This window comes from Cololabis saira, chromosome 20, assembly GCF_033807715.1.
Source record: "Cololabis saira isolate AMF1-May2022 chromosome 20, fColSai1.1, whole genome shotgun sequence".
NCBI classification, from domain to species: domain Eukaryota; kingdom Metazoa; phylum Chordata; class Actinopteri; order Beloniformes; family Belonidae; genus Cololabis; species Cololabis saira.
This window is the reverse complement of record NC_084606.1, coordinates 20,426,659-20,445,562: the sequence shown is the minus strand read 5'-3', so window position 1 is coordinate 20,445,562 and position 18,904 is coordinate 20,426,659. Positions and strand designations below refer to the sequence as shown.

The 18,904-nt window shown below is 41.1% G+C and overlaps 2 protein-coding genes across 2 annotated transcripts; one reads left to right on the top strand and one right to left on the bottom strand.

Moving 5' to 3' along the window:
- Positions 1-3,897: 3,897 nt before the first annotated feature.
- Positions 3,898-7,086, bottom strand: nicol1 (NELL2 interacting cell ontogeny regulator 1). The gene is made up of 4 exons (XM_061709917.1): positions 6,980-7,086; positions 6,655-6,787; positions 5,709-5,797; positions 3,898-5,161 (listed from the first exon to the last, which is right to left on the bottom strand). Exons 2-4 carry the CDS (start codon positions 6,761-6,763, stop codon positions 5,090-5,092), a joined length of 270 nt encoding a protein of 89 aa, XP_061565901.1. The 5' UTR covers positions 6,764-6,787; positions 6,980-7,086; the 3' UTR covers positions 3,898-5,089.
- Positions 7,087-11,297: 4,211 nt separating this feature from the next.
- Positions 11,298-18,382, top strand: nelfa (negative elongation factor complex member A). The gene is made up of 11 exons (XM_061709499.1): positions 11,298-11,530; positions 13,607-13,778; positions 14,049-14,210; positions 14,390-14,479; positions 15,260-15,387; positions 15,493-15,562; positions 15,683-15,771; positions 15,864-15,972; positions 16,088-16,416; positions 16,512-16,611; positions 17,243-18,382. The coding sequence occupies exons 1-11, from the start codon at positions 11,321-11,323 to the stop codon at positions 17,425-17,427; spliced, it is 1,644 nt and encodes a 547-aa protein (XP_061565483.1). The 5' UTR covers positions 11,298-11,320; the 3' UTR covers positions 17,428-18,382.
- Positions 18,383-18,904: the final 522 nt, after the last annotated feature.

The window sequence follows — 18,904 nt, the reverse complement described above, 5'->3', positions numbered from 1 at the left end:
GTTTCCTTGATCGCTTTAAGCTGTAGGGAAAATCTATGACACATCCCACATAAGGTTGAGTAGTGACTCCCCAGTAACCCTTAAAACCAGCCACTGTGTACAGATGTGTTTAATCCTTCTTCTCAATGTTTCTCTAAAAATCCATGAACAAAGCTCCGAATATCATCGTGATTGTCTTGGATATGAGCTCATACTCATTATTTTTCCCTGCAGTTGATAAAAACGCCCTCCGTAGAGTATATCAAACCATCACTGCTTACGTTCCTCCTTTCACCTCTTTCAAAAGGCCTTTGCTACGTGCTTATATAGTCACTGAACACATTTAGACTCACATTAGACAGGTTTTCTGGTTCAGACACGTTACCTTGACGGTCAGGAAGGGAGGCACAAATAAACGGGTCTTGTGAGCTGCTACAGAGAGTTACACAACTGTAAACAGGAACAAATTAATACATACATTTCTGCCATAATTTGTGCACATTCATGCATTTAGGCAGACTAAAAAAACACTTGTTTATGAACGTTGTCTGGCCAGTTTGAAACAGATCTGCATGTTTTAATGTCTCCCCTGAGATTTAGCGGATATTTGTCTCCCTCTCGTGGTCAGAGGACGCTGGGGCATGTATTACTTTCTGAGACATGGGAATGAGGTATTACATCCCTGGTCTTCTATCTTTTATCTTCATCCTTGTTATTCCCCCGGCTGACTTCACATTTCATGACATCTCCTCTTAAAATTAAGCTGCTGAGAACAACTCTGAACAATGGAGGCAGAAAAAAGAAGCTCATTTTGACTTGTTCCTGCAGATAAAGTTAACAGTTGGGTTCTTGGCCAATGCCTGGGATGTGAGTTTCACAGTGTAGAAAAGTTGGTATTTAATTTCAATTCAAGATGAAAAAAAAGAGCGAGAAAATGTTGAATAATCAAATTGAACTTTTTTTTTTTTTTTACTTACACACAGGCTTATTAAAACTTCTTATCATTCAATGGGACTGATGTGGATCACGATTCAAGATTATCATATGTATCATATATATATATATATATATATATATATATATATATATATATATATATATATATATATATATATATATATATATATATATATATATATATATAAATAGTCCTGTGGATTGATTCAGGTAAGTTTGCAGAATACAAGTGGGTATTCCTAAACCGTTGTGGGTGTTTGTACACCAGTGGTCATTCCTCCGCTATTATAACCAGCCGGCAAGAAACGTTGCTTACTGGTAATTCAATATTTGACCCTACTAACCCCTTGTAGCTTTTTGGGATGCCCACTAGTGATTTCCAGCCAACCAGCGGCTGCAGAGTGCTCATATTGTGTTCTGCAGAAAAATCTGCATTACTTCCATGGCCATTGAGCATAAACGCACCACACTAGTTTATTGAGCTGCCCGTTCTCTTACAAAGAGACTGGTATATACATGATGTGTCAACCCCTGCATGTGTAGTAACTGGTCCTGGTGCTGTATGTAATGCTAGTATCTCTAACTTTCTTCTTTTTTTTTTTTACTCTGGAAACTAACCAGGGACCTCAACTAGTTTTGCCCACCATGCTGAAGGATCACCAAACATCCTTAAGGCCTTCAAACACAGGTGAAATAAAAGTGTGAAAATTATTTTCCTGTCGCATAGCTCTACAGTACAAAATATGTAGAGAAATAATTGCACAATACAGCACATAAGTTTATGACTTTTACATTTTCAGAATCAAGAAAATGAATCATGCCAATTCATGGCGGTAACCATTTGAGGACCAAACTTTTGGGGATTGTACTAATCTATAAATAAGAGACCTTCTCTTCTTTCCTTTTTCTGAGCTTTATTCTAAACAAATTACTTTGTTTCATAAATGCCCAGGGTGTTCTGTGATATATTAGTTAAATAGATATCAATATTGATCCACTACTGCTAACAAATGTGCAGAGTCAAATCCACAGGGGTGTTATTACTCTGTCGGATCATGTCTGAGTGTAAATATCCAGTTGAAATGGGATTTAAACCTCTTACTCTGACAGACTGCAGATTTGAATACAGAATTAGTTTTTAGAAAATCCTTAGTGATGATGCTGAGTTGTAAATTTCTCCTGTTTAATCAAACTCCTCCAAAACGACTATATCTGCATGAAACACATGATTGAATGATAACTTTCAACATTTGTGCTTTTATTTCGTTGTCTTTGGTTTTTCAGATTCATGCCGACTGCCTCCCTGTTTACCTCACGGTTCCCCATGAGAGGAGATGACACGAGGAAACTTTGCAGCAGGGTCGAAGCAAAGTTAAAGGAGGATTAAAGGGGCGGAGGATGTCGAGGATGCTGCTCGCCTGCCCTCGCTGGAGGATTTCAAACAGTTGCTTCATCACTTGTTTTCAGCTTCTTCAGCAGCAGTTGAAAGGGGAGTTTATCCCTGTCGAGGGTGAGTGGGAGAGAGGGTGAGGAAGATACTGGGAGGCTGCTTGACAACAAGGAGTGAGAGTGATTCAGCGTAAACCCTGAATCCCCTCACATGTAAGCGACGTCCCTCCTCCCGGCGAGAGCCTGGCAGGATGGAGCTGCCTCAGCAGGACGGCTGCTGCAGTATGGGGGGATTTACCTCTGTGGTGCAGGCAGTGCACGGTCATCACACCTCAGGGCTGACGATCCTGCCAGGCCACTGCAGACACCCCATCCATCGCTGTAGTATGACTGTGTCTTTCCCCTCTTTTTATCTTAAATCTATTTTTTGTACAGGATTTCACTCCATCTGCATCCTGAATGCTCAGTTATCACAGACTGTGGAGGTGGAGACGGATGAGAGTCCTGCATTGCAGCGACACGGTTCCTTCACTTAGAGCTCCACCTGCTGGTGAATGTGAAACTCACTCATGTGATCTTTTTTTTCTTTTTTTTGGTAGTCTTGCAGTGATCCCTAATGTAAATAATTAATAAGGTGCATCTGTTTGTGCGTGTGGGGGTGCGTGTGTGTCTGTTATGGCTGGTTTCTATGTCATAATAATAATGGGAGCCGGAACTGGACAGCACACTTACTTAAGAGTATGTTTTCAAAACGTGGGAACCAATCTTCAATTACAACAAATGTTAAGTCATTTTTGGAGTGTTAGACCACAGTTGTGGTTAGGTCCAGGGTGAGGGTGTGCACGTGTGATGCTTAAGGTAAGGGAAAGTAGCTGGGGAAGGCGTTACATTGATGAGCAAGATTTTCCAACATTCATGTGTGTTTGTACGTGCGAAGAGGTGATGTTGAGAGCAGGATCTTAAATCACTTTTGTGAAAGAAAGCACACACACACACACACCGGTACAGAATAAAGTGTAAGAGAAAAGGTGAAAAAATTATATATTTTAAAGTAATTACCACAGAAAGCTCACCCTCAGTCACTCCTTACATTTTTGAGGTGTTGATACAACATAAAGAACTGCAGGAGACAGTTGATACTGCCGAGTCATTCATTAAGTTTGTGAGGGATAATAATAATAATAATAATAATATTAATAATAACAATAATAGTAATAATAATTAATAATAAAAACAGCTGTTTGGCACAAAATGTGGCAAACAGTCACATTATTTTAAATGACCGACAACTCTTCATGAAGAAGCTTGAGCAGGATGTTGAAATGTAATCGTTTCCAGCACATTATCTGTGTGTGAATGTCGGTGTGGGAGAAAAGAGGATCGGATATATGGCCATTAAAAGGTGCCGTAGATGTGAAAAGGTGAATGCGACTTGAAGTGTAAAAAGCACTCAGCGATCACTTAAATCTAGTTTGCCAACAAGAACAACCATTAAACAAATACTTCCCATTTACTATGATTGAAATTAGACAAAGGCAGCAAATTCTCACATTTATTGAAGTTGAAAGAAGATAAGGTTTGACCACAACATGACACACGAGTCAATGGTTTTTAACTATCAAGGTTCGAAACAAGTCAGCTAGACTTTATTTTCTATGATACACCTTCTATGCAGAGGACTTGGTCTGGTCGTGTACACTTTAAATTTTATCAGCCGTAAAAGTCATGTTATCGTTTGTTTATTGGCTTTAGTGACATGAATCAAAGTTTGATTTATTTCTCCTTGCAAAGCAAACTCATGCTCCAAGAATAAAATGAAATCAGAGGACCATGTGTTTTATTTAAAGGTACAACAGTAAGACAGTAAATGGGCTTTATTGTGACAAAATGAACATGAACAAGCAACAATTAGACATGTATTACTCCTACTCCATGTTCCCTGCTGTTGTTTTTACATCCCTCTCTTCCTCTGCTGATGCTGAAGTACATCCGATACCGTCCAGCTCATCACTTCTCCTGCACGCACCCTTGTAAGCTAGAAAGGACAAACTCTGCAGACACCTCCGTGACACGTACGCCTGTACAGATACATCATTTATACATACAATCTATATTAACAGGTTAACAGAAAGTGCTGTGAATTCATGCTACAGTGCTGTGCTAAATAAAGACCTACAACTGATCATCTATCTGCCTTTAAAATGTCTTTACCAGCAGAAAAGTATTCATAGTTATAACTGAAAAATTACTTTCATTTGTAAGTAACTGCTCATGGAGGTTTAAATAACCGTATTTGATTAAGAGAAAATATACTCAAGATTCCCAGAAAACAGCTGAAACGACTGCTGTTATTCAGAGAAGTAAAAGAAAGAACTTGTGATGCTACAGTTCGATGTTTGTAAACAATAACCTCATACAACACAAACAATTACAGACGCTGTCTACTGTTTCTATATTTAAAGTAGGAATAAAAAGGTGCTTCATGGGAGAAAGATGAGAGTTGACAATGAGAAAAAAGTTCACAAGGAGATGAGTCACAGACATTGGTGGTATATAAAAGTCGTCCTCAATAAGGCCAAAAAAATAACATGATTTCTGATTGTGACAAAGTAATAGCTTCAATCAACAGTATTAACGTTGGACATGAGAAAAAGTAAAATAAAGTGCCTATTTGTGGATGAGTTCAGTCATGATTGAACATGAGGAGGGGGTTTGGAGCGTGGTTGTTTTTCAGTGCGTCGGGGCAGGCGGAGGCGTCCTCAGATCAGCGCAGGGAGCTGGTGGCCATGCAGTCGCAGAGCGCCCTCTTCTCCGCCCTCAGCACCAGCATCTCCGTCTGCAGCGCAGGACAACATGTCAGTGACCCACGCCAATAACCGTTAAAAAGCAGAAGTGAGTGCCCAGTTTTACCTCATGATCTTAGTTTTTCTGAAGTGTTTCCTGCACATTATAAAATTATACACGTTGAAGCCCCTATGGGAACTAAAGTTACTGAGGATGTAAAAAAAAAGTCACAAGTCAAAGAACTAGGTGAATATTTTTAAGCATGCATTTTTTTGATTTGACTATTAAATAAACACACAAAAAATAAATAAATAAGATATTATTGCCCAGAGTCTGACTCAAAGCCAAAAACACCAATAAACAAAGATATACTGTACGTCTACAATGGTATACATGTTTTCACAAAGTACAATGTACAGTATGGAAAATAATCACAATATTCATCAGTATCAGTTGAGTAAACAACTCATCTTTAGCTATTTCAAAAGGATTGAAGATCTAAGGCTCCTACAATAAAACAACTATTTAAAAAGGCCTTAATATGCAAATGTAAGTTATATGACAGTTGAGAGCATCCCATAGACTGGGACGTTACCGACCCTGGCATCGAGGTTGAACGCTGTCTTCTTTAGATCCTGCAGGGCTCTCTGCATAAACTCAAAGGCATGGCAGTCAACGCAGGGGCGGCCTGAAAACACAGGACAACATTTAAAAAAATAAACACCCTGCTCATTTTTTTTCTACGTATACCTCTTAAAAGTAGATTTTCTTCTTATTCTTCGGGAGCTGTAACTAAATGATACCTACGTGAGGTGCTTTCAGATGACAAACATTAACTAGCATTTTGATTTAGAAGCTCAGGTAAAAGATGAGCGATAAAATCTATACCTGACTCAGCCACAGCTATATAGGTGTAAGACATCAGCTCAATGTGCCATAAATCAGTCCAACGTTGTAAATGAAGTCAATAAATAAAACACCAGATGTGCTAAATCGATGCAAAATGTTGGTTGACGTTTATTGTGGAGGACACTATTAGGACTTTAGGATTCACCAGTCTTAATATTTATCAAACTACAACAATGTTTTATCTTGGTTTTTTCCACCTGTAAATATTTTTCCTCTCAAACCCCTTATGATGGATCAAATGTGAGTAACTTCATGCTTCATGTTGTGAGCTCTGCACTAATTAGGATGACCCACAATTCCCACTAAAGGCTGATTTATGGTTCCGCGTTACACCAACGCAGAGCTTACGCCGTAGGCCCGTAGGGTATGCGGCGACGCACAACGTACGGTGCGCGTCGCCGCGTACCCTACGGCGTAGGTCCGCGTCGATTTAACGCAGAACCATAATTCAGGCTTTTAAGTGGTCCCCGTGGGACGTGAAATTGTTGGTGAGTAAAAAAAAAAAAAAAAAACATCAACAGGACAGACAGATTTCCGCCTTCATCCACATTTCAAAAGGAGAGACTCATCGGCTGGAGAAAAAAAACACACACAAACGCACAAAAAAGCCCAAATGTGATGTGTGAGTGCTCCTACTCTCGGCTGGGATGACGGTCCCCGTCTCCGCGTCCCCGTCAGCCGCACTGACACTGAGCTGCAGCGCCACCAGGACCACGGCTGCCTGCACAAACCCTCGGGATAACATAGCGATGAGGATCCTGTCAAAGAGCTGAGAGACGGAATATTATTAATAGTCAGGTGGTGAAAAGAAACACCAGAGAGAGACGCTGCAAAACGGCTGCCAGCGAATTAAATCACAAAAGACTGTCGACAATATTTCCAATTTGTCCTTGTTAATGTTTGCATTTAAAAATGTGGTCAAAGGAGAATAATTATATTCCGACGGTGTTAATTCACCTACCGTCAACCTGCAGATATTTCGCCGAAATCCAGATCAGAGTAAAATAAAAATGACCACCGAGCGATGTAGAAGAGATCATCCAAGTGCGCATGCGTGCGGGTCACCCCTAAAATCCAGAGTGCCGAGCGAGGGGCCCTGGAGGAGACTTCCGGTACATGTTTGAAAGGACACCTCGATGATGTGCCAAAACCCCAAATATTTAGATTGATTTACATTAGCATTGCTGGACTACATTTATTCAAGTATTGAGTTGGGGTTGTGAACTATTTTTCATCTTCACCACAATGAATACTCCCATTTCTTTAAAAATCTGACACAAACATAGACAGACATGGTCCACCATAGCATCACACAGTTGCTGCATGTCCATGATGTGAATCTCCTGTTCCACCACATCCCGGAGGTGATCTATCAGGTAGAGATCCAGTGAGTGTAGGCAACATTGAAGCATAGTGGACTAATTTGACGTCAAAGAAAGCAGTTTAAGATGATCTGAGCTTTGTAATATGGTGCATTATTTTAGTGGGAGTGACTAGTAAAGTGATCAGATGACAACACTTAGGGCGCAAAGGGATGGACATGATTAGCATCAAAACTCAGGTGGGCTGCGGTGATAACGATGCTCAACTGGAGCCTGAAGTGTACCTACAAACTATCCCCAACATCCTCACCAGCCTGATCTGGAGCCAGGATAGATCTGGAGCCAGGATAGATACGTGCCTTTTATTGTCGTTTACAGCAGATTCAGACCCTACCATCCGAATGTCGAGGCTGAAATGGAGACTCATCAGCATCGTTCTAGTTTTGGTGAGCCTCTGTTTCCTGCTCTTACCTGACAGGAGTGGTCTTCGTGTGTTCAGAGTTGTTAATCTGCATACCTCGGTTGTAAAAGGTGGTTATTTGAGTTACTGTTGCCGTTATATCATCTTGAACCGGCCTGGACATTCTCCTCTGAGCTCTGACATTAACAACACATTTTCATCCAGACAGCTGCCTCTAGACAGATATTTTCTCTGTAAAATATTTATTTTATTGAGCCCAACCAAGAAATTCTGGCGTCAGCAGCGTAGTTAGACGTAAAAGGTACAGAATGTACATACATCTAAAAAATCTATTTAAAAGTAAAACACACCACAACTGTATATAAAACTATACAAAATCAGTTACCGCATTACAATTTGTTATTGGCTGCTCCATTGTAGTGTTACTGTATGTGCAGGAGATGTGAATAAATAGACAAATATTGACGTGAATTACACAATAAGGGGAATATTGCACTAGAAAAGGCTGGTGGGTCATTGATCCTGCCATCTCCAGACATTATTCTACATGGGATGAAGCAAAAGCCAACAATATTTAAAATAACAGTATTTCTAGTCAATCAATCCACCAGGTGTTGGTGGCTTCCATTAGTGTCCATATTCTTAGGTCAAATCCAAATGGCTAAAAGGGGATTTGAATGTTCTGACCATTGGTTTTGGGCATTCTTTTGTAAATAATTGAGGAATGGATTAAAATTGTTGTATTTACACACAGGCAAAAATGCTTTTTCCCACCAAAACTTTATTACAAAGGACTTACAGAAGCTTTTGCATGGTAACAACAGCAAGGCTGGATGTAATGTGCATAAGATGCAATAACAAAAGAAGAGACTTAATGAAATAGGAGATGAAGACTGCAAAAGTGGGGTTCTGTTTCTCAACTTTGCTGGTGTGAATGTGCAATTTACAACAAGATACACACGGTTGATAACATACATTTTTTTCATCAGTGTTTCATTAGAGATAGACCAATAATAATGCAAATTTGAACAGAATTTCTGTTGAGGTCTTTCCAAAAGATCTGAGTAAAGGTACATACATGAAAGCAATAAGTAGCTGTTTCATCATGCTGTGGCAAGGGCAAAAAGGGTCAATGTTTATCTTATAATTTTTAATAACTAACATATGCAATAATTAACATATACATTTGGGTATTTTTAAGGACACCTCTACGTATACCTTATTTGTGATTATAAAAAAGACCTGTGTAAAAATCATACTTTCATCCAGTCCATCCACAATATACCTCTCTGAATAAATTATCTGAGGCACTTATTGTTAGTTCTCACATTTATTGAAGTTGAAACAAGAGAATATTTGACCACAACATGACACACAAGTCAATGGTTTTTAACTATCAAGGTTTGAAACATGTCAGCTAGACTTTATTTTCTATGATACACCTTCTATCCAGAGGACTTGGTCTGGTCGTGTACACTTTAAATTTTATCAGCCGTCAAAGTCATTTTATCGTTTGTTTATTGGCTCTGGTGACATGAATCAAAGTTTGATTTATTTCTCCTTGTAAAGCAAACTCATGCTCCAAGAATCGGATGAAATCAGAGCTTTATTGTGACAAAATGAACATGAACAAGCAACAATTAGACATGTATTACTCCTACTCCATGTTCCCTGCTGTTGTTTTTACATCCCTCTCTTCCTCTGCTGATGCTGAAGTACATCCGATACCGTCCAGCTCATCACTTCTCCTGCACGCACCCTTGTAAGCTAGAAAGGACAAACTCTGCAGACACCTCCGTGACACGTACGCCTGTACAGATACATCATCTATACATACAATCTATATTAACAGGTTAACAGAAAGTGCTGTGAATTCATGCTACAGTGCTGTGCTAAATAAACACCTACAACCAGTACTGGAGTTGAGGGGGGATGAGGGGGGATGGCATCCCCCCCTGAAATAAAAATGGTCAAAATCATCCCCCCTGTAAAACTGCCATCCCCCCTTTCCATCCCTTATGTCATTTCATCAATGAATGTGGTTTTACTGCTATTTCAACATTTAGAGTCATCACCAGAAAAATGATTTACTTGACAATTTTCACCTGTTTCAAGTACATTTTCATTTGAAATAAGTAGGAAAATCTGCCAGTGGTACAAGATTTATCTTCTTTTTACAAGCAAAGAAATCTTATTCCACTGGCAGATTTTTCTATTTATTTCAAGTGAAAATCTACTTGAAACAGGCGAAAATTGTTGTTGTTTTTCCAGTGATGAGTCTTGTTTTAAGTGTAATGAGATTTTTTTTACTAAAATGAGACATTTTCACTAGGATTAAGACAAATATTCTTTTTGCAGTGATCCATTTTACTTATCCTGTGAAGGACAGAGTCATATTGATAAGTTCAGAAAAGTGTTTTCTATTGTTGTGTTTTGATGTACTTGATGTAAGCCCAGTGGATATTTAAAGCTTACAGGAAGCTGCATTTAACTGCTGCTATGTCATTCCTGCAGTATTTCTGCAGGTGTTTTGGTCACTGCTATTATTTGTAATATATTATATTATTTGTATTCAGCACAAATTATCTGTCCCCATATGATAAAATCCACCACCCCCCCCTGATTTTTTTTACAACTCGAGTACTGCCTACAACTGATCATCTATCTGCCTTTAAAATGTCTTTACCAGAAGAAACGTCTCCATCAAAGTTTGATTTATTTCTCCTTGCAAAGCAAACTCATGCTCCAAGAATCGGATGAGATCAGAGAAGACCATGTGTTTTATTTAAAGGTACAACAGTAAGACAGTAAATGGGCTTTATTGTTTTTGCGCTCAAAACAAGAGTTCTCAAGCTGTTTTTCCTTTCCCCCTTTTTTTTTTTTAAATATTATTTAATCAGTTTACTTATTCACTTTTTCCTCTTTATTAACTTGTGATTTTATTTTTATTAACTTAGTCTTTTTTCTTATTTGTGGCTCAACATATAAGAAAAAAGGTGGGGGAAGTGGGTAAAAGCTCACTATAAAAATAGAAAAAAATAATGTAAACAGGATTCGATGTGAAGATGGAGCACACCTCTTCTTTCCGTTTATTTTTCCTTTCTCAAGAGACTCCGATATATTGTGCTCCTTTTTTTTTCTTCTTGTTATTCACCGTTGTTATTATTATTTAATTGTTTTCCCTGATCAGCAAGCACCTGTATTGTATATAGTAATGTTCTACTCGCTTTGTTGCTCTTGTTATTGTTTTTATCATTGTCCTGTTTACAATAAACACATTTATAAAAAAAAAAAAAACAAGAGTTCTCTGAGTAAAGTTCCTGTCAAGTGCGGCGGAGTGGAGCGAGAATGTAAATTAGCGGACTAAATTTTAATGACGGGACGTAAATACATGGACGCATCGGATTGGTCGGAGCAGCGATGACGCGTCGCCGCGTCGCCTGCACCGTCCAATCACCAGGCGCCCCGAGGCCCCGCCCCCTGGCGAGGGGCGGGGTCCGCCGCTGTTGTCTTAGGCGGCTGCTAAAATGCCTGAACACAAAACACTCCTTTTTCCAAGATGGCGTCGATGAAGGACAGCGACACCGGCCTGTGGCTTCATAACAAACTGGGATCAACAGACGAGCTGTGGACGCCGCCGAGCATCGCCTCTCTCCTCACGGTGTCGGTTATCGACAACATACGGCTGTGCTTCTCCAGCCTGTCTCCGCCGGTGAAGCTGAAGCTGCTGCTGGGGATGCTGCACCTCCCGCGGAGGACGGTGGACGAGGTAGGAGCTGTAACCCGCTAACCAGGGGCTGGACCTCCCCGCTGCAGCGAGGAGTCCCAGCTCCTGCACCAGCAGAATCAGACTGTTCAGTCTGCAGGGAACAGTCATCACTGATACAGGCTGATGAGTCTGTTAAAGGAACTCCCTGGTGTTGGTTCTGCTCTCAACACCAGGGGTTACTGAGCTGCTCCGGGACTGACGGAGCGGCTTCTGCATGGTTCAGCTGCTAGGGGGGGGATATTATGCTGCGTTCCATTTACCTCGGAAGTCGGAACTCGGACCTGGGAATGACGTCACAGCCGAGTTATCAGCGTTCCAGTTACAAAGTCGGAAAACAAGTTTGTAGTTCTCATATACCACATGAAAAATGTGAAGTATACTATAGCAGCATATATATGCCGAACAATACTTGTATATGACTGATTGTGTGACCAAAACTAGAAAGAAGTGCTACGAATTTTTAGAGCGCCCCTCTACTGTTTACAACCGGGGCAGCCATCTTGGAATGTGAACTCGGGGGTGGTGAAGACTCTCCCACTTTCCCAGTGGGAAATCCCACTTCGAGGGGCGTTCCAGTTGAAAATTCCGACTGGCAACTGGGAAATTCCCACTTCCGAGGACAAATGGAACGCGGCATTAGCCTCCGTAGCAGGGACGGACATGAGGGGAGGGCTGGGGGCGGGGCCTCAGCCCCCCCGACACCTCACCTGTCCTGGGGGCGGGGCCTCAGCCCCCCCAAACCTCACCTGGTCTGGGGGCGGGGCCTCAGCCCCCCCACACCTCACCTGTCCTGGGGGCAAAAATATTATTCATTTCTTTTCTCTTTTATTCCAAAAACTTAAAGTATTGGTATCTGTTAAGTCAGTATGTTCCCCTTGTTTTCGTGGTGGGGGAGTTTACAGTAATCACAAATATCAATGGATACATTCTACTGTCTAATTATTACTATTATTTATTATAACTAATAACTATTGAAAGACCCTAAAAAACTAATGTTCTTTGAAAACGTGACCACTAGATGTTAGTAGTTACACAGTGATACTAGTTTCGTCCAATTGTATAGTGCTTTTTTTTTTTTTTTTTTTTAAGAAGTCCAAATAAATATTGAATAATCAGTAGAAACAGCAAAAGGGCAAATATATAAACTTGTAAAATGTTTTTGAACTGGTACTGGTAGTTTCTTATTTGCCTACAGTATTGAGTTGTACAAAGTTGCTTGTGATTCATTACTATTCTGTATTGAATCACTTCCAATGGATGTTGTTTTTTTTTAACCATGGATAGTAGGGATGGGCGGTATGGACTAAAAAATGTATCACGATTATTTCTGGCATTTATCCCGATAACGATAAAAATGACGATAAAAAAATACCAATTCAACTCCACCTTTTTAACTATGAATCTATCTCGCTCTCAGATCCGCCATGTTTGTCATCAACATCTTTCTTTCTTTCCTTTTTTCCCTTCCTTCCTCCTTTCCTCCTGCTCTTTCCTTCCTTCTTCCCTTCCTCTTTTCTCCCTTCCTTTCCTTGTTCTCCCCCTTCCTTCCTTCCTTCCTTCCTTCCTTCCTTCCTTCCTTCCTTCCTTCCTTCCTTCCTTCCTTCCTTCCTTCCTTCCTTCCTTCCTTCCATCTTTTTTCCCCTTCCTTCCTTCTTTCCTCCTGCTCTCTCCTTCCTTCTTCCCTTCCTCTTTCCTTCCTTCCTTCCTTCCTTCCTTCCTTCCTTCCTTCCTTCCTTCCTTCCTTCCTTCCTTCCTTCCTTCCTTCCTTCCATAAATCAGTTTTACACAAAAACATCAACGGGAATTTATCGTTTTTACCGCGACATGACAAATTCTTATCGTGAGGAATTTTTTTGACGGTATATCGTGAACGGTAAAATATCGCCCATTCCTAATGGATAGACCACAGTACATGCAGGTGGATGGGAACTGCAGCATCGTCATCACTGTTAATGAACAGTGCAAAAACAATGCTTTTACAATGTAAAAACAAAGCTTACCTAATCTAACTATAAGTGATTTAGATACTACGGGGTATGTGTGGACTGAACTGGGTTCACTGTGCTCTGGTTCCAGATGAAGGAGGCCCTGTCGGAGATAATCCAGCTGGCTACTGTGGATTCCGAGCCCTGGGTGCTGATGGTGGCAGATATCCTCAAGTCCTTCCCAGAGACTGGCTCTCTCAACCTGGACTTGGAGGAGCAGAATCCCAACGTGCAGGACATTCTTGGAGAGCTCAGGGAGAAAGGTTAGGAGTGTGTCCAACATTAATTTGAGTCTTCACCATGACTGCCACTTGACCCTTGAATTAAAAGAATGTAAATAATGTATAATGCTGTACTTTGTCAATTATAATTTTGCAGCTGTTTTAAAAACGATATTGAAAATGAGATAAGTGGACTTATAGGTCTGTTTATTTTTTTGTGTCAGTTTCTCACGTGTCAGTTGGTAGTCATGGCCATAGACGGACACTTGATCGTGCTTTTGTGGTTAATTCCTTCCCTCCTCCCCTCCACAGTGAGTGAGTGTGAGGCATCCGCCATGCTTCCTCTGGAATGCCAGTATCTTAATAAGAGTGCATTGACCACCCTAGTGGGACCCCTTACACCCCCCGTCAAACATTTCCAGCTCAAGAGGAAGCCCAAAAGTGCAACGCTCAGAGCAGAACTGTTACAGAAATGTAAGTAACTTTAAACCTCACCTGACAAACACAACCTTTCTACACATGCATTTGTTGTTATATCTGCTTTTCCGTTGGCCTATGTGTATTTGTTAGACAAAAATCTGTTGCGGCTGCATAGGCTGGTTTCTTTCTCAGACTTTTTATAGCAAATTAAGCCTCATTTACTTCTATTCCAGCGACAGAAACGGCTCAACAGCTGAAAAAGACAGCCGGAGTGCCTTTTCATGCCAAAGGAAGAGGACTGGTCAAAAAGATTGACACTACAAGTGAGTTGCAGACCTTTACTGTTTAAAAACAATCCTCTGAAATATTATCAGATAGTAGAAATGGGCGATATTTAACCGTTCACGATATACCGCCAAAAAAATTCCCCACGGTAAGAATTTTTCATCTTGAGGTAAAAACGATAAATTCCCGTTGATGACGTTTTTGTGTAACAAACATGGCGGAAGGCGGTTCTGAGAGCGAGGAGCTCGTTGTTAAACGGGGTTCCAGCTCCGTTATCTGGAACTGGTTTGGATTTAAAAAGAGAGACGAGGAGCAAACATCATCTATTATATGCAGAGTCTGCAAAAACAGAAGGAAATGGTTGTTACATTTTGATATAACGTTTGACTATTAGGAAAGAAAATTGCAATAGTATCTAATTTGTGGCATGTTCCAACCACAGGTTAATTTGCACATTTTATTTATATTAGAAGAGGTCATCACTGATTGGATTTTATTTTCAGTGAACTTTTATTTATTTGTCCTGTTTCTTTATTTATCAAGTTGTATTTTTTTTCTAATTTGTGATTTTATAAGCTGAGAAAACTTGTTTTGGGGGCTCCAAAGACTGAATGTTGTGATAGATTTATAGTTAAAAAGGTGGAGTTGAATTGGTTTTTTTTTTTAATCGTCATTTTTATCGTTATCGGGATAAATGCCAGAAATTATCGTTATACATTTTTTAGTCCATACCGCCCATCCCTATCAGATTTACAAGTCCAGAAATATTCCAACTTCTGTCACTGTTGTGATAACGAGCATCAATGTCTACATCTCAGCTCCTCTGAAGGGGATTCCCAAGGCTCCGTTCCGCAGCCCCACGGCCCCCAGTATGTTCAGCCCTCCCAGTAACCGCACACCCATCGCTCCTCCACGGACACCCCTGCGGAAAGAGAGAGGGGTTAAGGTACAACTTTCCCTTTCCTCTTCTTACTTTTCCATAGAGGTGACTTGGTTTCACGCCATTTGTAGGGCCTCTTATGTATTTATTTATTTATTTATTTTCTTTCAGCTTTTAGATATTTCAGAGCTGGACATGGTTGGTGCTGGAAGAGAGGCTAAGAGGAGAAGGAAAACTCTGGGTAATAACAATTATCCATCTGCACAAGTTTAGAGCCATTCAACAAATTAACTTCTCTAAAAACAAGGAAATGCAATTATTTTGATGCTTACATGATGTTTTATTCTGTTTCGTGATGTAGAAACAGAAGCTGGCGAGAAAGCAGCCAAAGAAGAGGCAGTGGTGGAGAACACGACTCCAGACTATGCTGCTGGCCTCGTCTCTGCACAGGTACTTGTTTACTTTTCGTCACCCCCCCCTCCGCTTTTTTTGTCCTTATCAAAGCAAACATCTTTTTAAATACTTATTGTTTTGTTCTTCAGAAACTGGGGGCACTGAACGAGAATCCTCTGCCATCGACCAGCTACCTACCAGCTACACCCAGCATGGTTCCCTCCTCCTCTTACATTCCCAGCTCCGAGGCACAACCAGGTACGTAAAACAACTCATCATCCAGTTCTTAAGTGCTTCATCGTGGAGAAAGTCATAAATGTGTCCCTGCTTACATAACCTCATTACATTTGTCCTCCTGTCACTTCCTACTCAGCGAATGCTGGGGGTTCGGGTCGGGACACGCTGCAGGCAGCACGCCAGCCAGAGGAGTCGGCAACAGCAGGCACTGGAGCCACCGCCACCTTACCAAACCAGTACAAGCAGCGCACCCCCATGTACAACGCAGGAACCACGGTGAACCCTGCCACCCCCACATCCCCGAGCACGCCGGCCTCCACGCCGGCCAGCAACGGCCCCCCAGCAGCTACGACCGCCACCCAACCAGAGACCCCCACCCAACCTCCCAGCACACCGCAGACCCCCACCCCGACCCCGGCCCCCACACCACCACAGCCCCAGCCCAAAAAGAACCTGTCCCTCACGGTAAGTTCTGGGTATTGATTTAGGGTGATGCACGCGCTGTCCCTTTAAGACTTCAGTAATGTGGAGCTCTGCCGCCTGCTGTTTCTGCTCCTCAGCGAGACCAGATGTACGCTGCCCAGGAGATGTTCAAGACGGCCAACAAGGTCACCAGACCCGAGAAGGCCCTGATCCTGGGGTTCATGGCTGGATCCAGAGGTACGCTGGTAGCAGCAGTGTGTCAGGTTCACGGCAGGAAGTAAAACTGCCTCGTCACTTGTCACGGGATCGTTAATGCATGATATTTAAATACTTTTTTATACTTTGTTCTCCTCTGATATCTTTGAATTCACAACATTTTGAGAGAAAGAACTTTGCAAAAACCTTAGATTTCTAATCTATGCCCCCCTCGCTCTGATTTTCTATGGACATTTGAACTATGGACATTTGTCCGTCACCTCGAAATTACTTGTAAAATCATTGAGTTTAAGGTTAGCTTAAGTTCATGACATTTTTATTGAAAATTATCATTATGAAGATGACAGACATTGTTTGTATTTGGATGGAAAGCTCTTTTCGAGCTACTGTTAACAGTAAATAAATACTGTTAACGCTCGGTAACAGAACAATGAAGCACACAGACTTGGAATAAAAACAACAAGCAGACTCTTCAGATATTCATCCAGAAAAGAAAATGACGTCAGATCTTAAGTTCCTTGCGACCGTTTCTCCTTTCATGTATTGCAGATTTGCAGCTTGTTTTTATGTTTTTTAGTTTCATAAGTGCACTACAGTCATTGGATTGTGATTAAAGTACACTAACCCGTCTGCTTCCTCCTGTGTCTTGAAGAGAACCCGTGCCCGGAGCAGGGGGACATCATCCAGATCAAGCTGAGCGAGCACACAGAGGTTCTGCCCAAAGCCGACGGCACCGGCAGCACCACCATGCTGGTGGACACGGTCTTCGAAATGAACTATTCCACGGGACAGTGGACACGCCTCAAAAAATACAAACCAATCACCAATACCTCCTGAAGGAACCTCACGCGTTAAAGATCCCTCACACAAGAAAACATGTACCGTTAAAAACGTGTTTACACAAACATACGTGTTCACATCCACATTTGGGCCAAATGGGAGGGTGGAAGATTGTAAAGGAGAGAAAGAGCCTCCCTTTTAGTGCACCGCAAAATGCTGAACTTTTTTTTTTTTTCCTTTTCTCTTCATATACCCTTTTATTGTTTCTATTTTTGTCACGTCGGATTCCTAAATGTTTGGATCGGGAATGGTGGAGGAGAGGAATCGTATCGCCCCCCCTTCTGCATCTGTCCTGAAGTGCAAGCATGTCACATGTCTCCAGAAGACGAGTTATCTGTATTTTTCTGTACAAACGTGACTCTTGCAGCTTACACTTCTGCCCCTCGGCCCAGAGAGATGTTTTGTGACAAAACAAAGGGAGAGAGACTGATCGTCATCATTGAAGGTGACCAAGTTAAATAAAAACATTGGCAGCAAATAGTTGTCAACCAATGTCTGAAGCCTTTTAGTAGATGTTTAAACTTTACATCCTCTTTTTTTCATAAGGGAAGAAAATAAAGTGACAGCAGACTTTGGTGGTGGGGGGGGGTTCTTCATCTTTCGTCAGTTCTGTTTTCTGAAATTAATGTTGAGTTTGAGCTGGTGCTGAAATGAATCTGCTGGTAAGTGCATCCTCAGGTAGAGACTAAAAATGTTTGCAGGAGATTTGCAAACCAGTATGTTAACTCATATAGTGCATTATTAGAATAATTTCACAAATGTTTAATGTGTACATCTGTAAGAAAGTTCCCATCCATAACCATAAGTAAAGCCAAAAGCTTTTGTTTTTAAAATGATTTAGCGTGGGATTTATTCTGCGACGCTGGAAATAATCCATCTGCAAACGTTCAGCACAAACGTGGTCAGCCGGTACATGTGTTGCCGTCTCCAAAACGGTTTTGTTGATAAAACTAATTCAAACAAAACACTATTTTTAGAAAGTTACAGTTTGTGTTCCTGTTTTGTAATTGTCGCCGCACATTTCCCCAGTCAGTTTTCTGGTATTACCAACTTCTGAACTGTGGTATTTCCTTCCTCGCAGTTTTAACATGAGACATGTTTGGTTATGATACCCAACACTGACCTGGTCAGCCTCCCGTAACTATAGAAGTCCATCAGTAGCAAATACAGCCCTTCATAAACTGCCACAGTTTCGCTCCATATAACGGTGCAAGTGTTTCCCAGTCATTAGTTGTAAAGTTTTCACTTGAGACTTTGTGCCTAACGAGCAGCTCATGTTGGAAAATCCCAGTGTTTAAATGCTGCATTCCTGCTGTCGGGATTAAAATCCTGTTTTAACCTCAACATTCCATCATATTTTTGCTTTAATCTACAGCTCTTTTTTTCCCCGAGGAAAATACATTTTCTCAGGTGGCTAAAAAGTAGTTTGCATGTTGTAAAGGTGGTCTGAAGCTTAATGCTGCTTCATAACAGT